The 25,328-nt window shown below is 42.7% G+C and overlaps 2 protein-coding genes and 1 long non-coding RNA gene across 9 annotated transcripts in view; 2 read left to right on the top strand and 1 right to left on the bottom strand.

Moving 5' to 3' along the window:
• Positions 1 to 469: 469 nt before the first annotated feature.
• LOC134879728 (uncharacterized) lies at positions 470 to 7,113 on the bottom strand. The gene is made up of 4 exons (XR_010167866.1): positions 6,966 to 7,113; positions 5,081 to 5,176; positions 2,239 to 2,334; positions 470 to 608 (listed from the first exon to the last, which is right to left on the bottom strand). It is a non-coding gene; the product is annotated as an uncharacterized LOC134879728 (long non-coding RNA).
• Positions 7,114 to 13,730: 6,617 nt separating this feature from the next.
• Positions 13,731 to 22,967, top strand: psmd2 (proteasome 26S subunit ubiquitin receptor, non-ATPase 2). Its single transcript, XM_063907711.1, has 21 exons — positions 13,731 to 13,912; positions 15,248 to 15,304; positions 15,400 to 15,564; positions 16,237 to 16,358; positions 16,564 to 16,788; positions 16,876 to 17,034; positions 17,306 to 17,450; positions 17,692 to 17,752; positions 17,943 to 18,089; positions 18,172 to 18,278; positions 18,443 to 18,570; positions 18,945 to 19,032; positions 19,122 to 19,284; positions 19,395 to 19,496; positions 19,603 to 19,754; positions 19,860 to 19,943; positions 20,305 to 20,473; positions 21,421 to 21,515; positions 21,650 to 21,776; positions 21,879 to 21,997; positions 22,365 to 22,967. Exons 1-21 carry the CDS (start codon positions 13,790 to 13,792, stop codon positions 22,545 to 22,547), a joined length of 2,721 nt encoding a protein of 906 aa, XP_063763781.1. The 5' UTR covers positions 13,731 to 13,789; the 3' UTR covers positions 22,548 to 22,967.
• Positions 22,968 to 24,637: 1,670 nt separating this feature from the next.
• LOC134880257 (eukaryotic translation initiation factor 4 gamma 1-like) overlaps positions 24,638 to 25,328 on the top strand; it is a 42,472-nt gene continuing 41,781 nt past the window's right edge. For 6 of the 7 annotated variants that reach the window (XM_063907062.1, XM_063907060.1, XM_063907059.1 and 3 more), the window contains exon 1: positions 24,638 to 24,686. The gene's annotated coding sequence lies outside the window, so the exon portion shown is untranslated. Of the gene's footprint in view, positions 24,687 to 24,800; positions 24,819 to 25,328 lie in introns of those variants that run through there. The other variant, XM_063907056.1, reaches the window with a different exon arrangement.

The raw sequence follows: 25,328 nt of genomic DNA, 5'->3' as shown, positions 1-25,328 counted from the left end.
CTAAAGAAATATGGACCCTAAATCTAACTAAAGCTGTCGCACGTTGGATAACAATGTACGCCAGGGAACCTACCTTCCAGATAAAAAGGGCTTTCTAGACGTCCCTGAACAATAACTATCTTAGGTCAGCTTGAACTCGGTCATAGACTGGCATCCACAAAGCGCCAAAGCTGCCCTTCCTTAAGGGAGATTTCAGCAACCCAAGGCCGAAAGACCTACAGACAGAGGAAGGAGGAAATGATGAACTAGGTCAAAGGTTAAACACCTAAGCAAAATATTCCCTAACAGTTCCTCTCTTTTTATCAATGTTGATAACCAAAACCAACCCTAATTATACATTTGGTCAACACTAATACAGGAGACTCTTCAGAGAGGGTGTTGGCATCCTACAAAGTGTTGCAGACAATCACATTAAACAATATTTCAGATTGAACATTCAATCACAATCATCAAAGAGCACCTGCCTTCAGTTCAATCCTTTGTACCTCTCTCGGCCTTTGATTCCCGAAAAAGCACAGAAAAGTTGAACTTAGTAGTTGTCAATCTGCTTTGTTGAACTGTTGAAGTGACGAGTGACGTTCTCTCGAAACTTGCCTTCACCTTGACCTCTGGAGAAAAGCAGAAAGGCAGAAGTCAGCCGTGCATTCCTCACACATATAGAGGGGAGTCACAGGATGAATGCTACCATACGGGTTTAGAGGTGTTCAGCAACAGCTAATCAACAGAGTTGAACATTTTTCAACTCGTGAAGCGCGGCACCCCGGCTTTTTTTTCAGCTCGCCATATGGAACGCCAACTGCGACACTATTCGCCCGTTAATTACGCCCGTATATACGCGACGGCGTAATTAACGGGTGAATAGTGACGCAGTTGTCTTTCCATAAAAATATCCTGCATTTTGAATGTCCGACAGTCCACCATTAACACTTTAGTCCCGTCAACGAAACCAAAATATACATTTCGTCATAGTTTTTATTAGTGTTGTCACGATACCAATATTTTGGTACCAGGTACCGATACTAACATGTATTTCGATACTTTTCGGTACTTTTCAGCAAGATTGCCGAAACGTCGCTTCAGATCGAAAGATAGTGACGGCATTAAGACTATTATGCAGACGATATGCCTATGTCAGAAAACGCTGTCACAACTTGCACCTAATGCGTTTTATCTTTTTTATTATTACTATTATATTGCATGAGTGTGACGTGATGAGGCGGGGGGGGGAAACATTTGTCTCCGTGCAGCAGCGAGAGAGAGAGAGAGAGGGGCCGAAGAGAGAGGGGAGAGAGAGAGAGAGAGAGAGAGAGAGAGTATACGGGCTCGGAGCTCCTAACAGTAGCCTGCAATGGAGCCGTTGTCACGTCAGAGAACCGGCTCTCTGACACATCACTGAATTTGTTTTGTGAAAGACTAGTTCTTGGCTACTGATCGTATTTCTGCGAGGATGGTAGCCTACGGACTGAAACAAACTTTAAAAACGTGAAATGTGGTTGGTCTCTGTGTGCCCTTCCAAATATTAACTAGGCTACTGAGCTATTCCATTTGAAAAGCGAACGTGCCGCATTCTCCGCTATTGAAGGCGTTATCTAGCCTACACGTAAGGTGCAACTTTTTTTTTGCCCTGACATGACTTGCTCACTTCAAACATAGTTTGGCTCCCTGTCATTTTAAGGGGGAAAACCTTAGTTTGTGAGTTAGCCTACCTGTTGTCCCCTGAGCTCTGTATACAGGTCTGGGTGCTTGTCCTGTAAGTGTTTCGTTAGGTTGGACGTGTTGCCGCCCTTCGCTTGGCATGTTTTAAAACACCTTTTGCAAACCGGTGCATCTACATTTGTTGGTTTGCCTTCCTCATCTGACTTCAAGCCAAAATACTTCCAGATTGCACTTCGCTGCACCACCTGTCACTCCCCTGGTTTGTCAACCAGGGGAGTGACAGGTGGTGCAGCAGCCATTCTTCTCTCCTGCTCTTCTCAGTTGTATCCTAGTTACCACGCAACGTTACTGATGAGTTTCCCGCCATGTACCGGTACTTTCCAAATCCCGTACCGTACCGTTTTAAATGCCTCAGTACCGCGATACTTCGTTAGTACCGGTATACCGTGCAACACTAGTTTTTATTATCAAAAATCTATGTTTAGCTCGTCATCGTCTCGACTTATTCACGTAAAGGTTGTTGACGAACATTTTTAGTCATAGTTTTCGAAAGACTAGGGTTTGGGTAGCATATTTAAACACCTAGAGGTGAAGGGGGTGGGGGTTCAACCGGACACGTGGACGTTCCAGCGTCGTCGGTGCCGACGTCCTTCATCTCTGGGCCTTTCGCCTTGGCCTCTGGAGAAAAGCAGAAAGGCAGAAGTCAGCAGTGCATTCCTCACACATATAGAGGGGAATCACAGGATGAATGCTACCATACGGGTTTAGAGGTGTTCAGAAACAGCTAATCAACAGAGCAATCCAGTGATTGAAATCAAAGGATGACCAAATGATGAAAAGGAGGTTTCAGAACAGGGTAGCTGCTGAATTTACTCCAGGTGGAACTAAAGTTTGATTTAACGGTTGATTATGTTTCACATATTTAATCCAAATCTGCCTAGCAACTAAAGGTATTAAATACAAGAAGTACAAATTAGCAAAAAATGGAAATACTCAAGTAAAGTACAAGTATCTTAAAATTGTACTTAAGGCCGTGTGTCCACCAAGGCGTTTAAACGCCGGCGTTATTCTGAAAGCGCCTTTCAGCGCTGACATTTTTTTTGGTTGTTATGATACAGAATATTCGCGGTTCTGATTTCGTTGTGAGGTTTGTGGTGCACTTTTGCTCAGAATTCGCGGATATTATATATATTATTGCTATACTCATTATTTATTTAACTATTATTCTATATATATACAGTGGGGCAAAAAAGTATTTAGTCAGCCACCAATTGTGCAAGTTCTCCCATTTAAAAAGATGAGAGAGGCCTGTAATTGTTATCATAGGTATACCTCAACTATGAGAGACAGAATGGAGGAAACATTCCAGGAAATCACATTGTAGGATTTTTAATGAATTTATTTCAAATGATTGTGGAAAATAAGTATTTGGTCAATAACAAAAGTTCATCTCAATACTTTGTTATATACCCTTTGTTGGCAATGACAGAGGTCAAACGTTTTCTGTAAGTCTTCACAAGGTTTCCACACACTGTTGCTGGTATTTTGGCCCATTCCTCCATGCAGATCTCCTCTAAAGCAGTGATGCTTTGGGGCTGTCGCTGGGCAACACGGACTTTCAACTCCCTCCAAAGATTTTCTATGGGGTTGAGATCTGGAGACTGGCTAGGCCACTCCAGGACCTTGAAATGCTTCTTACGAAGCCACTCCTTCGTTGCCCTGGCGGTGTGTTTGGGATCATTGTCATGCTGAAAGACCCAGCCACGCTTCATCTTCAGTGCCCTTGCTGATGGAAGGAGGTTTTCACTCAAAATCTCACGATACATGGCCCCATTCATTCTTTCCTTTACAAGGATCAGTCGTCCTGGTCCCTTTGCAGAAAAACAGCCCCAAAGCATGATGTTTCCACCCCCATGCTTCACAGTAGGTATGGTGTTCTTTGGAAGCAACTCTGCATTCTTTCTCCTCCAAACACGACCAGTTGAGTTTTTACCAAAAAGTTCTATTTTGGTTTCATCTGACCATATGACATTCTCCCAATCCTCTTCTGGATCATCCAAATGCCCTCTAGCAAACTTCAGATGGGCCTGGACATGTACTGGCTTAAGCAGGGGGACACGTCTGGAACTGCAGGATTTAAGTCCCTGGCGGCGTAATGTGTTACTGATGGTAGCCTCTGTTACTTTGGTCCCAGCTCTCTGCAGGTCATTCACTAGGTCCCCCCGTGTGGTTCTGGGATTTTTGCTCACCGTTCTTGTGATCATTTTGACCCCACAGGGTGAGATCTTGGGTGGAGCCCCAGATGGAGGGAGATTAGCAGTGGTCTTGTATGTCTTCCATTTTCTAATAATTGCTCCCACAGTTGATTTCTTCACACCAAGCTGCTTACCTATTGCACATTCAGCTTTCCCAGCCTGGTGCAGGTCTACAATTTTGTCTCTGGTCTCCTTTGACAGCTCTTTGGTCTTGGCCATAGTGGAGTTTGGAGTATGACTGTTTGAGGTTGTGGACAGGTGTCTTTTATACTGATAACGAGTTCAAAAAGGTGCCATTAATACAGGTAACGAGTGGAGGACAGAGGAGCCTCTTAAAGAAGAAGTTACAGGTCTGTGAGAGCCAGAAATCTTGCTTGTTTGTAGGTGACCAAATACTTATTTTACCGAGGAATTTACCAATCAATTCTTTAAAAATCCTACAATGTGATTTCCTGGATTTTTTTTCTCATTTTGTCTCTCATAGTTGAGGTATACCTATGATAAAAATTACAGGCCTCTCTCATCTTTTTAAATGGGAGAACTTGCACAATTGGTGGCTGACTAAATACTTTTTTGCCCCACTGTATATAATATATTCATATATATTATATATATTATAATATATATATTATAATATATATATTATAATATATATATTATATCGCGGATTTTGTCGCGGAAATGTCGAGACCGGCTAGAGTACTTGTCCCGGCCCTCCTCCACTGTGATTGGACGGCGAGGTAGAAAGTGACATTGACGACCGTAGCGTTTTTCCCAAAGTTGAACATTTTTCAACTCGTGAAGCGCGGCACCCTGGCTTCATTTTCAGCTCGCTATATGGAACACCAACTGCGACACTATTCACCCGTTAATTTCGCCCGTATATACGCGCGTAATTAACGGGTGAACAGTGACGCAGTTGTCTTTCCATAAAAATATCCTGCATTTTGAATGTCCGACAGTCCACCATTAACACTTTAGTCCCGTCAACGAAAACAAAATATACATTTCGTCATCGTTTTTATTATCAAAAATCTATGTTTAGCTCGTCATCGTCTCGACTTATTCACGTAAAGGTTGTTGACGAACATTTTTAGTCATAGTTTTCGTTGATGAAATTAACACTGCGGCAGAGTGAAAGACTAGGGTTTGGGTAGCATATTAAACACCTAGAGGTGAAGGGGGTGGGGGATCATCTGGACACGTGGACGTTCCAGCGTCGTCGGTGCCGACTTCCTTCATCTCTGGGCCTATCGCCTTGGCCTCTGGAGAAAAGCAGAAAGGCAGAAGTCAGCAGTGCATTCCTCACACATATAGAGGGGAATCACAGGATGAATGCTACCATACGGGTTTATAGGTGTTCAGAACAGCTAATTAACAGAGCAATCTGGTTTCAGAACCAGTCAGAATGAAGCAGAGGGGCAGTGTGTGCTGCAGACTGCAGGCTGTACTGGGGAAGGTAGACCACCAAGCGCAAATTTACACACCTGCTTCTCTGTAGCAACTCAAAACAACCCACTGTCAAATCAATATAGTGTTTATTGTATCATTTAAGGAGAGATTTGGGTTTGCAATGTCAAGTATACTGTATACCTTTTAAATGACTACTGTAATATTGGGGTTTTTGATACACAAATAAATCATGCAGTTCCCTAGCAAGCACTTTTGAGATGAGAGTCAAATAGCACTCATTTTTATTTTATAAGAGACAGAACAAAAGTCCTTCTGATTCATCACATACTGTGTGGAGGTGAGGTGAGTCAGCATATTGCTATAATACTCTTCGTCAATCAAATATAAAATAGCACAAACACTTGGTCAAATCTGAGGGCTGAAGCTCGACTATGTAGAAACACACAACCTCATTCAGCAGTGAGTAGCAAAGCACAATCGATCAGAGAGCACCGCGGAGTGATGCCTAGGTTAGCTCTTGGCAGCTTGGTTAGCCAGCAGCATGTTAGCCAGCAGCATGTTATGCAAAGTTCACACTACACGCTCCCACACGGATTTTGGAGCTCGGCACTAAATCGGCGTTAAATCGGAGCTCGGCAGTCGGCGTTTGATCGTTATGTGTGAACTGCTCAAGAGCGAGGTGAGAGCCTCCCCGAAGCCAGACTGATATCTAGCAAGCTAAATATCTGAACCTGTCGGGGAGTCCAAATCTTGTACCGTGAAAAGGGTTGTGCCTGGTAATGGGTGCAACGAGCTATGGCCAATGAGAGTGCAAGACACGGGGTGAGCAAAAGCCCCGGGGAGGAGCTGCACAACTTTCTAAAAAGAAGAAGCGTTGTCCAACACACCAAGTGTACAGTAGGTGGCGGTATGCACCTTAAAGTTGGTTGCGATCCGCCATTAAACCCAAAGAAGAAAAAGAACACACCAAGTCCACACAGCTGTTTGAAACCTGATTTTGAACTGTGAAGTTGTAGCTAGGCTACACAATTCACTGAAGTTAACGTTAGCTGGTGTGCTAACAAGCTTAAGCAAAGTAACGTATTGACAGTTTCTAGGTAAAACATAATAACGTTCGAAATCCGCTTCATTTCCCGTGTCACTTCTCGCGTGTTTTCGTGAGAAAACGTAGTTTGGAGACCAGACAGACTCCTCGGGAATTTCTCCTGTCAGATATTGTAGTGTGTGAGCCCCTGTCGCCGTTCAATCGAGTAGTGTGCACACCACAATGACTTCAAGACTCCCGAGCGAGTTGTGTCGTGTGAACTGGCAAGCATCTGACGACTTTGAAAGTCGCGTAGTCTGTGCAAGGCATTAGCCAACAGCGGGGTTAGCCAACAGCATGTTAGCTATCACTGAGTCCGCGCTCACTGTGACAGAGAGAGAAAAACGAACTATGAAGTAAAAATGAACTGGTTCAAACAACAAACCTAACTGCATTAAGAAACACAGAACAAGACGGTAGTGGCAACTTTGAAATGGCTCCTACAAAGACACAAGAAAGCATTGCGGAGGTGAGTTAGCATATGAGTAGCGCAACACATGGTCAAACACGAGGCTGATTATCGCTTCACGGCTTATCTTCCTCACATAAACGCTTACCTCTTTCAACAGATTTGTATATATGTTTTATCAGCCGCAATACCAACCGACACGAGCCACGGAATAGAAAAGCCATAGCATAGGTTCTTGGGTTTCCTTCTCAAGAACTTGAACTCGTTAAAATGGCGGTGAGACGGAATCGGCGAGACAGAATCTGGGAGACGGAAGTGACGCGTCAAACGATCGGGGCTCACATTTCATTTTATTTTTTAATTATAACATTAAGATATTGAAAGTTATTCATATGAAAAATAGATATACTGGAAAAACTACGTACAGTAAACTATGACCAAAGTATAATTGTGTTATAGCTGACAGCTGAAGCGTTTCTATGACGTAATGTTTCAGGCGGGCGGCAGTGGGTTAGTCTGTAAGGGCTTGGATTAGGTCCAAAGGGTCGCCGGTTAGCGTCCCGATTGGACCATGTATATCGTTTACAGTAGGGATCAATGTGTGGCATTTGCAAGCGGTGGGAAGTACTTCCGGTGGCTGCTGGAGGGGAATTACCACTGGATGCCGAGGCAATCGAATGTTTAAGGTAGTTGCCGCTCGCTGTCTTTGGCAAATGCTGCAGTTTTAACACTTATTCATCGTGGAAAATGTCTCAGTCAAGCAGAGGGCGCTTTCTCCGTGGAAAGTGTAGGCTAATATCTCTAATAATAACCATTTATAATATATATGTTTTCATATTTAATTAAATGTTACTCACTATCATCATGTGTTTTAACTACCTTACTGTTTAATATATACATCTAAACCATTACTACAGTATGTAACATTCAGAGTGCATTTTCCACTTCTGAACACTTTGCTGGGAGAAATATACGTAACGTAAAGTAGTGGCATCGGCTGCTACCACTGGATTCCGAGTCAAACTAGCTGCACCGTTACCAGCATTTACAACCCTTTAGTCAGAGCCGGTTCAGACCTCCATGGGGCCCTCGGCCAAATTCGGCTAAGCAATTCCCAGGGCTATCCAAAGGTTAGGATAGAGTTCCTCCAGATTTTTCTCACAAAGGAAAGAAAGCAGCTCAAAGGCAGTCATATTAGCTGATGGTAGGTCAGGTACATTCTTGATTTCGTTTGCCAGATCAACTCCACTGATGTCACAGTCTTGGTTGAAGGTCAGTGTTTTCTCAAGTTCCATACACTGAGCCTTTAAGGAGTCACTGGACATCTGACATGCAGTGCTGAAGTTCAGCACTACTCCATATTTAGCCTTCACCTGGTTCAGAGTTTCAAATTGTTCATCAATGGATGCTATTGTGGAGTCAACCACAATGTTGAAGAAGTTGACCTCAAGATTCCGCAGCGCATCAGCCACTGGCTCATCAGGTGCTTCGTAGCTAAAATGCTTTTTGCTGGTTCTCAGCCTCTTGTCCTTCAAAACAGCTTCTACATTCATTACCTCACAAATGCTTCTGGCTGTTGTCTGGGCCTCTGAGAATCCAGTGTCCCGGTATTGAGTGAGAGAGGCTTTTGCATTTGAGATTAACTGCACAGCTACGTCAAGCTGCATTGAAGCAGATTGGAGGATCTTGTTCACTGTATTTGTTCTTGACAGTATCTCACACCACACTACACAGCAAATCAAGAAGCGGTAAGAACCAACTTCCTCTGCAAGTGACTGTGCCTCCACTTTCGCCACAGGATCATTAATCTTCTGTCTGGCTTCCAGTAAGGCTTCTCGAATCTCAGAGGCCTGATACCTGACTGCATGGACACTTTGAAGCCTGCTCTCCCATCTTGTGTCAGTCCATGACTTCACTGTTATGTTCACATGTTGTTTCAAGATATTCAACCTTTGTGTGCCAGCAGAAAAAAAGGTGAACAGCTTTTGTACATAGCCAAAAAAAACAACAGCATCTTTGGAGGATTTGGCAGCATCTGCAATGACGAGGTTTAATGTGTGTGCACCACATGGAACAAACACAGCTCTGGGATTCATTCTCAACAGTCTGGCTTGTACTCCTTGGTGTTTACCTTTCATATTGGTCCCATTGCCATAGGCTTGCCCTCTGCAATTGTCAAATGGAATTTTTCAGATCAGTCAGCTTGTCCAAGATGACTGTAGACAGACTTAAGCCAGTTGTAGCCTCAACATTCACAAAGCCGAGGAAGTGCTCCTTTATCTCTGGCTGTCCCTTTAAAGCCACACTTCTGAGGATAATGGACATCTGCTCTTGGTGACTAATGTCAGGTGTACAGTCTAAGATAATGGAGAAGTATTTTGAGTCTCTCACTTGAGTCACAATAGTTGTGAGAATCCTGTCACTCACAAGCTGTATCAGCTCATTCTGTATGTCCTTACTAAGGTCATGAGCATGTGTCTCTCCGTCTTTAATTCTGCTGACATGATTTTCCAAAACAGGGTCAACTTTAGCTAATAGTTCTCTTTTAGAAAGTGTCCATTATCTGGTTAGAAGAGCTTATCTGATGAACCTCTGAATGCTAGGTTTCTTTCAGCTAGAGACTGTGTGATACTTATGAGGCGTGTAAGGACATCTCGCCATCTCTTTCTTTCAGCCTCCAAAGCTGTCATTTCTATGTGGTCAAGTGTTTTTCCACGACTTAAGCGCAGATCAAGTTCTCTCCACTTAATGGTTTCAAGGGTTTCAAGGTTTTATTTGTCATATGCACAGCAGATACAACGTATATGTTGGCAATGAAAATCTTATGTCGCGTGCTCCTCCAACAACTCCACATACATGGTGCAAATAAGATAAATAAAATAGTGAAAAAGAGAGAAGAATATTTACAATATCAACAGTAAGATTTGAGGATGTGAAATATATACATATGTGGAATACATTGAGAGTATTTAAACACTTTACTCTGTGGAATGAGGAGGTATGGACAGATGCATATATTATGTATAGCAGATGTATATGGCAGATATGTATAATATATAGATATGTGTACTATAAACAGATATGTATGGCAGATATGTATAATATATATATATATGTATGTATGTGTGTACTATAAACAGATGTGAGTAGACATTCACACAGCTCAGGAGTTCAGCAGTCTTATAGCCTGTGGTATAAAAATGTCTCTGAGTCTGGTGGTCTTGGTCCGGATGCTGCGGTACCGTCTGCCAGACGGCAGCAGACAGAACAGATTGTTGCTGGGGTGATGGGGGTCCTTTAATATCCTACCGGCCTTCTTCCTACACCGCTGGGTGTAGAGGTCCTCCATGGATGGCAGCTCCGTCCTGGTGATGTGCTGAGCAGTTTTCACCACCCTCTGTAGAGTCTTACGGTTGAGGGCGGTGCAACTGCCATACCAGGCGGTGATGCAGCCAGTCAGGATACTCTCGATGGTGCACCTGTAGAAGTTGCAGAGTATCCTGGAGTCCATGTTGAACTTCCGCAGCCTGCGGAGGAAGAAGAGCCGCTGTCGAGCCGTCTTGGATATGACCCTGGTGTGATGTGTCCATGTCAGGTCCTCACTGATGTTTACCCCGAGGAACCTGAAGCTGCTGACTCTCTCCACAGGAGTCCCGTCAATCATATTGCTGGTGTGTTCAGGACTACCCTCATGCTGCTTCAGAATGGCGTTGATATTTGAACAGTCATTCACACCTTCTCCTATTATTTTGTGTTTTTTTGTGGAAAAGAGTTTACAGCAAAAACAATACACAGCGTTGTTTTTCACTGAGAATGAAAGCCAGCTCCTGGTAATCTTTTCACCATTGACAGCCATCTCTGTAATAATCCTGGATGGAACCCTCTTCTGGACTTGTCTTTGGGGTAAGAAAAATCCACTCCTGGCTTGAATGGACCTCTGCGCACTAACTCAGTCCGCATACAGTCCGTCAAGACTGGGGGCCAGTCTGCTGGATCATTTGGTGGAGCAGAGACTGTTGCTTTAGGGTCTGAGCTAGCTTCTGATGCTTGCTGTACACACGTACTTAACGGTGGCTGTACTGGACCTGTGCTGCTGCTGGTTGAAGGTGGCTCATCTGTGCCTGTCTTATCTGGGTCTGTCCCTCACTGGCTGCCTGACTGGACTCTGTGCTGCTTGTTAGGAACTTAAGCACAGCACCTGTAAAATAAAGATCAGGCGACCATTAATTCAGCTCCATCAAATTGACTGCACTTGTTTTACCTTCATATACTTCAAATTTTATACAGTACATAACCATACAGTGGGGCAAAAAAGTATTTAGTCAGCCACCAATTGTGCAAGTTCTCCCATTTAAAAAGAGGAGAGAGGCCTGTAATTTTCATCATAGGTATACCTCAACTATGAGAGACAGAATGGGGGAAACAATCCAGGAAATCACATTGTAGGATTTTTAAAGAATTTGTTTTCAAATTGTTGTGGAAAATAAGTTTTTGGTCAATAACAAAAGTTCATCTCAATACTTTGTTATATACCCTTTGTTGGCAATGACAGAGGTCAAACGTTTTCTGTAAGTCTTCACAAGGTTTCACACACTGTTGCTGGTATTTTGGCCCATTCCTCCATGCAGATCTCCTCTAAAGCACTGATGTTTTGGGGCTGTCGCTGGGCAACACGGACTTTCAACTCCCTCCAAAGATTTTCTATGGGGTTGAGATCTGGAGACTGGCTAGGCCACTCCAGGACCTTGAAATGCTTCTTACGAAGCCACTCCTTCGTTGCCCTGGCGGTGTGTTTGGGATCATTGTCATGCTGAAAGACCCAGCCACGCTTCATCTTCAGTGCCCTTGCTGATGGAAGGAGGTTTTCACTCAAAATCTCACGATACATGGCCCCATTCATTCTTTCCTTTACACGGATCAGTCGTCCTGGTCCCTTTGCAGAAAAACAGCCCCAAAGCATGATGTTTCCACCCCCATGCTTCACAGTAGGTATGGTGTTCTTTGGAGGCAACTCTGCATTCTTTCTCCTCCAAACACGACGAGTTGAGTTTTTACCAAAAAGTTCTATTTTGGTTTCTTCTGACCATATGACATTCTCCCAATCCTCTTCTGGATCATCCAAATGCCCTCTAGCAAACTTCAGACGGGCCTGGACATGTACTGGCTTAAGCAGGGAGACACGTCTGGAACTGCAGGATTTAAGTCCCTGGCGGCGTAGTGTGTTACTGATGGTAGCCTCTGTTACTTTGGTCCCAGCTCTCTGCAGGTCATTCACTAGGTCCCCCCGTGTGGTTCTGGGATTTTTGCTCACCGTTCTTGTGATCATTTTGACCCCACGGGGTGAGATCTTGCGTGGAGCCCCAGATCGAGGGAGATTAGCAGTGGTCTTGTATGTCTTCCATTTTCTAATAATTGCTCCCACAGTTGATTTCTTCACACCAAGCTGCTTACCTATTGCAGATTCAGTTTTCCCAGCCTGGTGCAGGTCTACAATTTTGTCTCTGGTCTCATTTGACAGCTCTTTGGTCTTGGCCATAGTGGAGTTTGGAGTATGACTGTTTGAGGTTGTGGACAGGTGTCTTTTATACTGATAACGAGTTCAAAAAGGTGCCATTAATACAGGTAACGAGTGGAGGACAGAGGAGCCTCTTAAAGAAGGAGTTACAGGTCTGTGAGAGCCAGAAATCTTGCTTGTTTGTAGGTGACCAAATACTTATTTTACCGAGGAATTTACAATTAATTCATTAAAAATCCTACAATTTGATTTCCTGGATTGTTTCCCCCATTCTGTCTCTCATAGTTGAAGTGTACCTATGATGAAAATTACAGGCCTCTCTCATCTTTTTAAATGGGAGAACTTGCACAATTGGTGGCTGACTAAATACTTTTTTGCCCCACTGTATATGGTCCATCCATATGGCTAATGTTAAATATAATGAATGTCATGCAAAATGTGATTTGTTTCAATAAACATACATGCAATAATGTAACACAGTTTTGTTTGCACAGCAATGTATTTTAAAATATATAAATCAATATATAGCAATAGGTTTTCCATCCATATATTGCTATATATCTTCAAATGTATGAGGATTGTTGTCATATATTGAAATATATTTTCTAATGTATTACAATATAAGTTCTAGTATATTGCAATATACTTTTGTTTCGTAAGGGCAGGTATACACACTATACAGAGTACAAGTAGAATGCACATGCATCTGGAGAGGTGCCAGATCAAGAGGCTGCCTGGCGCCAGGGAGCAATTAGGGGTTTGGTCTCTAAACATAATTGTTGGAGCTTCAACATTAATTTTCTTGCTGTTTCTTTATATTGAGTAAATGACAGTAGTCGTTTATGCTTTTGTTTTCAAGGTAGCTTTGGGCACTGGCTATACAGGATGTTTTTTTTTATATATACCAGGAAAGGCCACGGGGCAAGAGAGGTGAAAACATTGTTCTCTTTACTCTGGTGAAAGGTTCTTGGACTAAACTGCACAAAACGATATTATTAATTAATCTTAAAGAATGTAGAGTATAGTTAGTAAATACAATAATAAAGAAATCGATCTATACTTATTTATGTTTTATATAATGTAATATATTTCTCTTAAAGGCCTTTTTTATTTGGTTATTTTCCCTCCTGTCTTTACTTTACCCTTTAGATCTGTTTTACTTTGTACTGTCATTTGACTTACTTTTTTGATATTTACACAATTTGCTATTTTAATTATATATTTATTTATTTTTATGCATTTATATCTTTTTTATGACACTCCTAAACGAAAATAAACAGTAGTAAGATAGTCCTCAAAGTTCACGTTGTTTTGCAGGACTTGAAGTAACCACTTGCAACCACATCCATTCACCACCAGCAGGTGGCGGTAAGGGTTTAGATCACAACACATAAACACCACAGAAGAAGAAGCTCCTCAGTCCCTTTTAGCCGACAGTTTTTCATAGAACCGCAACTATGGAGGAGGCAAAAAACAAAGAGAATAAGCCGTCCGAAAAGACCGATGAGAAGGACAAGGAAAAGGAGAAGGGACTGAAGTCCTCCGGAAAGGATAAGGACAAGAAAGAGGAGCAAGAGTTGGTAAGTGTGCGGTGTTTTTATTAAAAACGTGAGCGAACAGACGTTATTTTGCCTTAGTCACTGTCTGCTCTGACAACATGGTTGAGAAGGCCTTAGTAATTTCAACGTCAAGATAAATCAATGACTTACTCTTTACAAGTGTCAAACAGTATGTCATATAAACCCTCCTCAACTTTGATTCGTTAGAAAATCCGGTTCCGTCAAAGTTGTAAAGACTAACTCGAGCAGTTAGCTTAGCTTTAGCCTAGCTGGTTAGCTAACTTTAGCTTGCTAGTTGTTATCGCTGCTGTATGTACTGTCATCTAGGTTAGCATTGTTGCCTGATGTGCTAGCATATGCAATTTAGCCGTGTTTAACATTGAGTAGCGCTCTGTATGACACAGCAGCTAATGTTAACACACATAAACCAGCGGTGTAAAGTAATTTAGTAGATTAAAGTTCAATGTTGGTTAATATTTGTGCCATTTGTTTCGTGTGCTCCACTACCATTCAGAGGTAAATGGTGAACTTTTACTCAACTACTTTTATTTATTACCTTTAGTTGCTAGGCAGATCCACCTGCAGTAAACCAGCAGCTACCCTGCAGTATACAAAGCCATCAAACTAGCTGCACCTTTACCAGCTCTGAGAACACTTTAATGATCAATCATTATAAAACATATCAGAGATATTATTCTGAAATGGACCAATCAGACAATGACTACTTTTACTGTCGCTACTTTAAGTACATTTAGATGAGAGTACTTTCTACTTTCACTGGAGGAACATTTAGAATACTTTTACTGTGACAGAGTATTCCTACACTCTGGTACTTCTACTTTACTCAAGTACAAGATCTGAGTACTTCTACTTTACTCAAGTACAAGATCTGAGTACTTCTACTTTACTCAAGTACAAGATCTGAGTACTTCCCCCACCTCTGTCAACTTGTAAACAAATAGGTTACTTTTACTTCAAAATTCACCTGACATCCATTTGCTGTTAAATTGGTCAGAAAGATTAGAAATGTACAATACAACGTTTACATGATTACCTTCTAAAGCTGGGCTGGCTTAGATAAATGCATGACTGTCAACGTTGAGTGTCATGGCTGATGGTTATCTTTTCCCACTGACTTGTATGTCCAATAGTTAACAATCCAGTTTAGAAATGACCAACATCCACCATTAAAATGCTGGTGAAATATTGAAAAGTTGGGCGAATTAAACCAGCATTACCGCATGTCATCACCACATTATCGACTAGAATATAAGGGCTTCACTCTGATATAAGTAAGACGATGTCTTTTAATCATTTTGATTAATAACAGATTGTAATTCTTTCACTTCTTCTTAGTCGGAGGAAGACAAGCAGTTACAAGAGGACCTGGAGATGATGGTGGAGAGATTGGGTGTAAGTATTCTTATTTTCTCTCGTACAACATCCCTCGTGTATCAGGGTGTAAAAGCCCTAAAGGTGCAAACAGTGAATTGTATTGATATTTGCAGGACAAGAACACAGAGCTGCACCGCCCTGCACTGGAGGAGCTGCGCAGACTGATCCGCTCCTCCACCACCTCCATGACCTCCGTACCCAAACCCCTCAAATTCCTGCGCCCACACTACGGCAAGCTCAAAGACATCTATGAAGGCATGACTGCTGGAGAGAACAAGGTGAGGCTCCACGTGCTGCCGGAGAATTGTGAAATTGATGCATTTCTTGACTTGTTTTTAGGTTAATAAAAAAAAATGCACATTTTCTTCAAATGCAGGAATTTTGAAATTCAAACCCCTTTTTGGACATATAGTCAACATAGTAACATCTAGGTAACAGTAGCTCTAACATTCTCCAGTCAGACAGGTGTTAATTTCTGTAAATGAACAGTTCCGTTAGCAATATAACACTTGGTGAAATCCTGTCTCTGAACTAGAGTTAATCTTAAAAAAATAATAATCTTATTATCGAAAGATCAATGTGAATATGATGTAGATGCTTTAGATGACTGGTGTATTATACCTTTCCTGATCATTTCCTTGACAAGAACTGACGTCTTCTATGATAAGTGATGTCTTTTAAAGCCTTTCTTTTGTCCAAAATAACAATATATTATAATGCAAGGACAGGGAAAAGCTAAAAAAAGCTCACTTTGAAATTCTTCCTAGAAATTGAAACCTGAACAATACGTCTATATTTTTATTTATTCACTCTTATACACCAAAGTGCATTCCCTGTATGTGTGAAACCACACTGGCTATAAACCTGATTTGATTGACGATTCATTGACCGATCTTTGCCGCTCTAGTCTTGAGTTTAGGTTTAACTGTAGACGGTGTTTGTGTTTGCAGCGTTTCTGTGGAGACGTGGTGTCGGTGCTGGCAATGACCATGAGCGGAGAGAGGGAGTGTCTGAAGTACCGCCTGCTGGGCTCCCAGGAGGAGCTGGCCTCGTGGGGACATGAATACGTCCGGTATGACATGACTCAGCGTCTCCAGCCAAAGCATGCAGGGATCTTGTTGATACTGGAGAAGCTGCATTGTGTTTGTTGTGTGATTTGATTTGCTTTCAAATTATTCATTGGATGTTTCTTTGTATTAAGAACATGAACTCTAAATGTATTTTCGACACCTTTTTGTTTCTCGATGACAAAACCTCCTCTTTGTGTTGTCCTCCAGACACCTGGCTGGGGAGGTGGCTAAGGAGTGGCAGGAGGTGGAGGAGAATGACAAAACACAGCAGGAGACGCTGCTGAAACTGGTCAAGGAGATCGTACCCTACAACATGGCCCACAATGCCGAGCACGAGGCGTGCGACCTGCTGATGGAGATCGAGAGGCTGGAGATGCTGGAGGACTACATCGACGAGAACGCTTACGGCAAAGTCTGCCTCTACCTCACCAGGTATGTTAGGGACACATGTTTTTATACATTACACATACAAGGACTAGTGGACTTCTCTCATCCTCCCCCTCTGCGTCTCTCCTCCAGCTGTGTGAGTTATGTTCCTGAGCCGGAGAACTCGGCGCTGCTGAGATCTTCTCTGAACATCTTCAGGAAGTTCAACCGTTACCCAGAAGCCCTTCGCCTCGCCCTGATGCTCAACGACGTGGAGCTGGTAGAGAACATCTTCACTTCCTGCAAAGACATGTAAGAACTCAGAAGCAAACAGACAACCACGGCACTTTCTGTAATCCATCTCTTGAAGCAACACTTGATGGCTAGAATCAAAAAGAATGGATACATAACACCACTTAAGAGCAATTGGAGTAATGTGAACCTATCCCTAAAGGGGGGAAATCAACATCACTTCCCGCTCATGTTTTTGTTGTGATCCTATACTGTAGTTTTGGTTGTGCTTTAAGTCCTGCTGTGTCAAAGTTGGTGCAGTATGAAAACTAAACCCCTGTTCTGATTGCAGAGTAATCCAGAAGCAGATGGCCTTCATGCTGGGTCGCCACGGCATGTTCCTGGAGCTCAACGAGGACGTGGAGGACTACGAGGACCTGACGGAGATCATGTCCAACGTGCAGCTCAACAGCAACTTCCTGGCCCTGGCCAGAGAGGTAAGAGGAGGGAGGAGGGAGGGGAAAAGACCCAAGACTTAGTTGTGAATAAAAGTCCAAAGGAATAACGTTCTCTGTATTCTTTAATGCCTATGTATTCTCACATCATTATTATCTGCACGACTTTGGTAAATCTATATAATGATAAATGAGGATTCATGGAAGGAGATATAGGATTATAACTTCACTGTCATGACTCGGCACATTTCAGTCATTAACACACTCGTCTCTCCCTCCCCAGTTGGACATCATGGAACCAAAGGTCCCAGATGACATCTACAAAACACACCTGGAGAACAACAGTGAGTCCACATCTGCAGAGTGTGTTGATGAGATGTCTTAGAGATACCTTTTTAGATGTAGTTTTGGTCAGTTTTGCTGCTACATATAATTACAAAATATACAGAGATTTATGATATACTACCGCTGTCATGAGGTGGTTTTTTTGTTCATGATTGGCATTGTGCGTGACCTCTGTGCTTCCTGTGTCAGGGTTCGGGGGCAGCGGCTCTCAGGTGGACTCGGCTCGGATGAACCTGGCCTCGTCCTTCGTGAACGGCTTCGTCAATGCTGCCTTCGGACAGGACAAACTGCTCACAGATGACGGAAACAAATGGCTATACAAGAACAAGGACCACGGTAAAAATACGACACAGGATTCGTAATTCAAATGCATTTTATTTTAAAGTCCGGAGACTAAAGGTGTTTTGATTGTCTGCAGGTATGCTGAGCGCTGCAGCCTCCCTGGGTATGATCCTGCTGTGGGACGTGGACGGCGGTCTGACCCAGATTGACAAATACCTCTATTCCTCCGAGGACTACATCAAGGTACAAAAATCATACATGTTCATATTTCTTTCAGATCCTGGTGTTCATATCCTAATCTTTTTTTTCAAACTATTGAGCCATGGTGAGATCCTTAGATATGGATCGACAAACAATGACAAGTCCAGCATTAAAGGGTCTTTCTCTTCCCCTCCTCCTCTCTGCAGTCTGGTGCCCTGCTGGCCTGCGGCATCGTAAACTCCGGCGTGAGGAACGAATGTGACCCGGCCCTCGCCCTGCTGTCCGACTACGTCCTGCACAACAGCAACACCATGAGGATAGGAGCCATCTTTGGGTGAGGAGAAACACCGCATATGTACCGGGACCTTTTTACTCCGGGTTAGGCTATAAAGGAACTACATGACTTCACCTCCCCACCGCTAAAGGCGACTAATGTTGTGTGATGGCGTTTAGTCGTCTCATTCAGACCCGTGTTAGCAGCCGCTGTTTTTAAATCCACCAGTGGGGTATATTATGGGACATATTTAATGCTGTTCGACAAAAGGTTACAATGTCTTCAGCTTATCTTAACTACAGACCTTATCTCTGACATCTAACTTGAAACCTGGAACCCAGTAAAGCTAAAATGCTGATTCATCTGTTTGTTTAGGACTTATTCCTGCACCCCTCTGATGCTCAGCTTCTTGATTCCTCTCTTCTTGTTTTCAGACTGGGCCTGGCGTACGCCGGCTCCAACAGAGAGGACGTCCTTTCCCTGCTCCTCCCCGTCATGGGAGACTCCAAATCCAGCATGGAGGTATGGACGTGTGCTTTATCTTAAGGGGATTTCTCACTCCATTTTTTTAAAAGTCTAGAAACATTAAAGAGTGTGTTTTTAATCTCCAGGTGGTTGGCGTGACGGCGCTGGCGTGCGGTATGATCGCAGTGGGGTCCTGTAACGGTGATGTGACGTCCACCATTGTGCAGACCATCATGGAGAAGAGCGAGACAGAGCTGAAGGACACGTACGCCCGCTGGCTGCCTTTAGGCCTCGGACTGAACCACCTCGGTAAGCAGGGGCAGGTTTCACAAGTACTTGCATCAAAAGTGAACAGATAGACGGTGGTGGATGGTTTGAAACCTCAGCTGATATTATGCTTTGTTGTTCTCGTCTCCTAGGTAAAGGAGAGGCGATTGAGACGACCCTGGCAGCTCTGCAGGTCGTCCCCGAACCGTTCCGCAGCTTTGCCAACACACTGGTGGATATCTGTGCATATGCAGGTACTGGATTCAAGCCTTTCATTCTCTGGATTTATTCAGTTCTGGAAAAACCAATATCTGCAGAACTTCTCCTCACTCACTGTTTTTACTTTTGCCTCCCTGTCAGGCTCTGGTAACGTGCTGAAGGTGCAGCAGCTGCTCCACATCTGCAGTGAGCACTACGAAGCCAAGGAGAAGGAGGAGAAGGAGAAGGAGGACAAGAAGGATAAGAAGGACAAAGACAAGAAGGAGACGGCGGCAGACATGGGCTCCCACCAGGTGAGGAGGATTATTATTACCATGATTATCAACTACTGCTTCCTTCATCAGTTATGGTATGGATGCTTGTAAGATCTTGTTTAAGTGTTTCTGTCTTGCTCTCAGGGTGTAGCTGTGCTTGGTATCGCTCTGATCGCGATGGGGGAGGAGATCGGCTCGGAAATGGCTCTACGGACATTCGGACATCTGGTCAGTAAGAACTGCTCTGGCAGATCTGTATCCTGGATTTATTTTTGTTTACCTTTAACTCAAAATATTCAGACTTCTCTGCAGCTCCACAAATAGTTCACTGATTTTGCCTTTTACCTTTTGGATTAATTATGCCTTCCTAATCTTGCAGTTTGATCCTGGTCCATAGATTTCCTCCTCTTCATTTATATCTCTGTTCGTACTCAACCTGATACTCAATCTTACTTGTCGTAAGCTAAATAGTGATGAATTTAAGTGCCAATAAATATAATTTGATCCAGTTTTTCTTTAATCCTCCTCTCTGTGTCTCACACTGCGTTAACGCTGTCTAACACTCTGATTTCTGTGTATGTATCGTCAGCTGCGTTACGGTGAGCCCACCCTGAGGCGAGCCGTCCCCCTCGCCCTGGCTCTCATTTCCGTGTCCAACCCCCGCCTGAACATCTTGGACACCCTCAGCAAATTCTCCCACGATGCCGACCCCGAGGTGTCGCACAACTCCATCTTCGCCATGGGCATGGTGGGCAGCGGTGAGTCGCATTACAGGCGTCCCATAGAAACACGTCTATTAGAACGGCTGCAACGATACTGAACCCCTGAACGTGTATTAACCGTACTGTACATTCTATATTTGTCCTATTTAATAGTCCACACCTCCACACTTATCGTACATATACTATCACAGCCGTTCTAATAAACGTGTTTCTATGGGACGCATCATGGTTACGCTTCATTCATGTGTTGCTGTTTTATAGGGTCTTATCGTTCTTAAATGGCAACCCCTGCGTGTTGAGAGCTGTTATATTATGAGGTAGAAATAGGTATGGCTGCACAATCAATTTGAAAGGTTTACAGGACATTTTCACTAGTAGACATAAGTCCCTTTCATCCAGTTCTGTTGTGTGAAGTAAAAGCTAATCTGACGACCTCCGTTCTCTCGAACTGTCCTTGTAGTTGATTGAATAAAACCCCAGATGTGTTACCCTTCTACCTACATCCTAAAAAAAGAAAAGTTAAACCAAACTACGGTTATTTAGACTCGTATGGTCTATAGATAATATGAAGTAAACAAAGTAAAGAGCTCCAATAAGAGAGGAACACATCAAATGAGTGAACTGAATTAACCGAGGTTGAACCTTAGTCAAAAAATAAAAACATTCAGGTCATCATTTATTTGTTACATCCCTGTTGTTTTAAGGAAATAGACAAGCCTAAGTAATTGGAAAGCATCAAATTAACTAAATAAATCTATACTATTAAATAGTCAATTTGGACCCAATGACTAAAAATGTAGATCCTAAAAAATTAGAGGTTTAATGTTTTTGGGCACAAACAGATAATTGCTATTACAGAACAAACTGACATTTTTTCTGGAAATATAAAATATAATGCACTCAAAACTTGAAGTGTGTGTGTGTCATGATGCATAGGGTCGCCTCCTCTAAAAGTAGCTATGTGTGTTTTATTTCCGCCTCAGGCACAAATAACGCCCGTCTGGCCGCCATGCTGCGGCAGCTGGCCCAGTATCACGCCAAAGACCCCAACAACCTCTTCATGGTTCGACTGGCTCAGGTGGGTGAAGACACTAAAAGCACTCCATCACACACACACACACACACACACACACACACACACACACACACACACACACACACACACACACACTGTATGAGTGGGTATTGACTTTGCTGTTTCATTCCTCTCAGGGTCTGACTCACCTGGGTAAAGGCACTCTGACTCTGTGTCCGTACCACAGCGACCGGCAGCTCATGAGCCAGGTCGCCGTGGCCGGGCTTCTCACCGTGCTCGTCTCCTTCCTCGACGTCAAGAACAGTGAGTCCATGTTTTTCAACATACATGACATCCATGCTACCTGTGTCTGTAATAATGTGTCAGAGCTTGTGTTAACGCTCCCCCTGTTGCTGTGTCCCGCAGTAATCCTGGGGAAGTCCCACTACATTCTGTACGGCCTGGTGGCAGCCATGCAGCCTCGCATGCTGGTCACCTTCGACGAGGAGCTGCGACCGCTGCCCGTCTCCGTCAGAGTAGGACAGGTAAGGGCTCAGAAAATATGTAGAAACACTCTGAAAGAAACATGTTATTGCTTTTCAAACTTTGTTTTACTCTTACTGGGAATGTATTGGATTTTATTGTTGAACATCAGATTAGATCATTGATGCTCCTGTATCTCGTTCTGACGTGAAGCTGGAGCAGCAGCCATTTCTCTATTTAATGGTTTAATTGATAGGAACTGATACGCTAGATAAACTTAAAACAGCCAAACATGCAAGTATCAATATTCTTAACGTCTCTGGAGAGTAACTAAAGGTCCAATAATTGTGGTGCGATAACGATGCTTTTAAAGATGTTTTTTCTGATTTATTTTCCAAATGATTCTCACTTCCTCTCTTCCACCTGCAGGCTGTGGATGTGGTCGGTCAGGCGGGTAAACCCAAGGCCATCACAGGCTTCCAGACCCACACCACGCCGGTGCTGCTGGCCCACGGAGAGAGGGCGGAGCTGGCCACAGAGGAGTACCTCCCCGTCACCCCCATCCTGGAGGGCTTCGTTATCCTCCGCAAGAACCCCAACTATGAAACCTAGACACCCCTTCCCAACCCCTTTATTAAAAAACAGAATAAATCTCTGGCCTCTCCCTCTGTCTGTAGGGGAAGCCCTCATGGCTCTTAGCAGTTGTTATTGACATGTTTACTGTCTTGCTAAGGTGGCACTCATTCAAAAAAATGCATGGTGGGGTTAACTTGATTTAAGGAGGGACAGATGGTTTCCTCATCGCCCTAATTCTGACCCTCCACACTCATGTATATGTTGTCAGTAAATGAATAACAACTGCTAAGTCAACATCCATTTCCCCCACCTCCCCCCTCAGTCCTCTTTTGTAATTAGAGCATTTAAAAGTATGTGTTCACCGTTTTTGCTTCTGTTTTTATTCTTATTTCGTTTTGGTTTTTGTTACAGTGCTGTAAAAGGTTTGAATCAAAAATTAAAAAAACTGAGACTCAAGACGTGGAAATGTGTCGTCGTGGTTTTCGGGGCAAAGTGCGTCACAACTGATTCATGACTTACTCAAACTAAGAAGTGCTCTCACTCAAGAAGGATGCAGACTCTCCACTAGGAGGAGCTGATCAGTAACCATCAGGGTCCCTGTTGTTCATACAAACACATGATTTATAAAGATCGATGACTTCAGTTTATTATTGGAGACACCCTGTGGTCAGGCCTGATGCTCACCTCACTTCTTCTTCGATGGCTGCCACGGGATTGTTGTCCTCCACCTGGATCCATCATCTTCTTATTTATAGACACATGCATTCTCCAGCATTCGGACTACCTATGTTGTAAATGTATTATCTCTTTAATTCACACGACATCTACTGCCTGGGAGAGGGACCCATACTCTGTTGCTCTCCCCGAGGTTTAGTCCATTTTTCTTTGGGAGTGTTTCCTTGTCCAACGTAAGGGTCCATGGACAGAGGGGGTCGTATTCATGATCTGTACGAACTGTGAAGCCACTGAGACAAATGTAAAATGGGATATTGGGTTATATAAATACATTTTTATTGGTTTTATATTCATGTCGCCTTGTAACAAACACTTCATCCAACACATTAGCTGCAAGCCCCTCCTCAAAACCCACCTGTTCAGATCAGCCTACTCACTGTAGTGCTTCATGTTTCCTGTCACGGTCCTTTTGTTCCGTTTTTAAGAGTGGTTTCTGAACTGTAACGTGTCCATAGGTGCTTTAAAAAGGAGCCACATGTATTTCTATTATTATTAAATACGTTGAATAAACAAATACCTTACTTCAACTTAATATACACTGCTTAGAAAGAAATGCAGTTAGGCTGTATATGCTGTTTTTTAAAATAAATGTGTAACTAGTTTTTCTTTCTAAACCTCTAAAGAGTAGGTATGACAATGTTGGCCTACATCTTTCTATGCCTTCAAGTGTAGGACAATACTTTCACTGTAAATGATGGCTTATTTTATTCTGAGGAAACTTGGGTCATTGACCATAAATAATGTAAATTGCACAACTATGAATATATCTTGGATTAGATCTCACTGTATATCCTGTATTGTTCTTTACAGTAGAACCACCATTACAATTTCCAGAACAATATTTCAATGACTTGGGTATCTAAAATATGTTTATATTACTTATAGATATTCACAGTAAACTTATAGAAATAAATACACAATTACTAATCATTTAAAACAGTCCTTTATTTTAAGAATGTCATTTAAATGTCTTCGGTAACATTTAAAAATACATAAACGCAAACACGTGTTGCTCAGAGGTAAACACGATACCTATTTTGGGGGGGGGGGGGGATTTTAAATATCTTATGGTTTAAAAATATACATGAACAGGTTATAGATATACAAAGTGAACTCATAGAAACAAAAATATACTAATAAAACACATAATTAAACAAATAAAGAAAACTGTCGATAAATTCAACTATTAAATGAATGATAAAATAAGTTGTAAAATAGAAAATCATAGCAATGAGATACTAAGTCAGTTACAGCTGGGAGAATATGATATATTGTGCCACTACTTTTACTTGAATACAAGACCTGAGCACTTCTTCCACCTCTTATAAATAAATAAATAAATAAAAGTGTCACGTGACGGGATTCTGCCGGAAGTTCCCGCTACCGGCTTCCGGGGAGATTTTCCGTCCGTCCGGCTCTGCGGACTCAAGGAGAGAAAAGGTAAAGCCACGATTCTCAGACAAAATCTACATTAAAACGCTCTTATATCCAGCTAAAATTCAAGTCGCTGATAAACAAACACCCTGGGAGGTCCGTCACGTGTACGCTTCACCTTTTATTCCGGAGAAACAGGTCGATACGGTGACTTTCTTCACTGGTTTTCTGCTGTGTTTTCAGGGATTAGCCTGTTAGCTTAGCATCACATGCTAATGCGACGTGGGTGTTCTTTCTTCACTTTAGCTAACGTGCTAGCGAGCTAATGCTACGAAACACAGCCACGAAAGAGTCTATTCTAAACAAGTGTCTATGAAACGTGTATATTGTGTGTGCTTGCTTCTGTTTGATGAGGAACCGGTGGATTGTCGCATCACGGTGTTGTTGTTTTTGCCGGTTAACGTGATTTATGCTGCTAGCTAGCTAACCGTTTGCTAACTAGCTAGCTTGGCAGTTGTAGGTTAAATCAGTTATTGTGTCGTACTTTTTTTAACCTAAAAGTGATGGAGTCTGTATTCTCAGACGTCAAAGACAGCCTGGCTGCTTAGATATATATATATATATATATTGTGGTTGTAAAACAACTGCATACTGATAACTTCAAACCCTGTGTACCATGTGCATATTTGTATTTGATGACTAATGTGT

The sequence above is a fragment of the Eleginops maclovinus genome, chromosome 18 (genome assembly GCF_036324505.1).
Source record: "Eleginops maclovinus isolate JMC-PN-2008 ecotype Puerto Natales chromosome 18, JC_Emac_rtc_rv5, whole genome shotgun sequence".
NCBI lineage: Eukaryota > Metazoa > Chordata > Actinopteri > Perciformes > Eleginopidae > Eleginops > Eleginops maclovinus.
The sequence above is the reverse complement of the archived record's forward strand: the minus strand, read 5'-3'. Positions and strand labels throughout refer to the sequence as shown.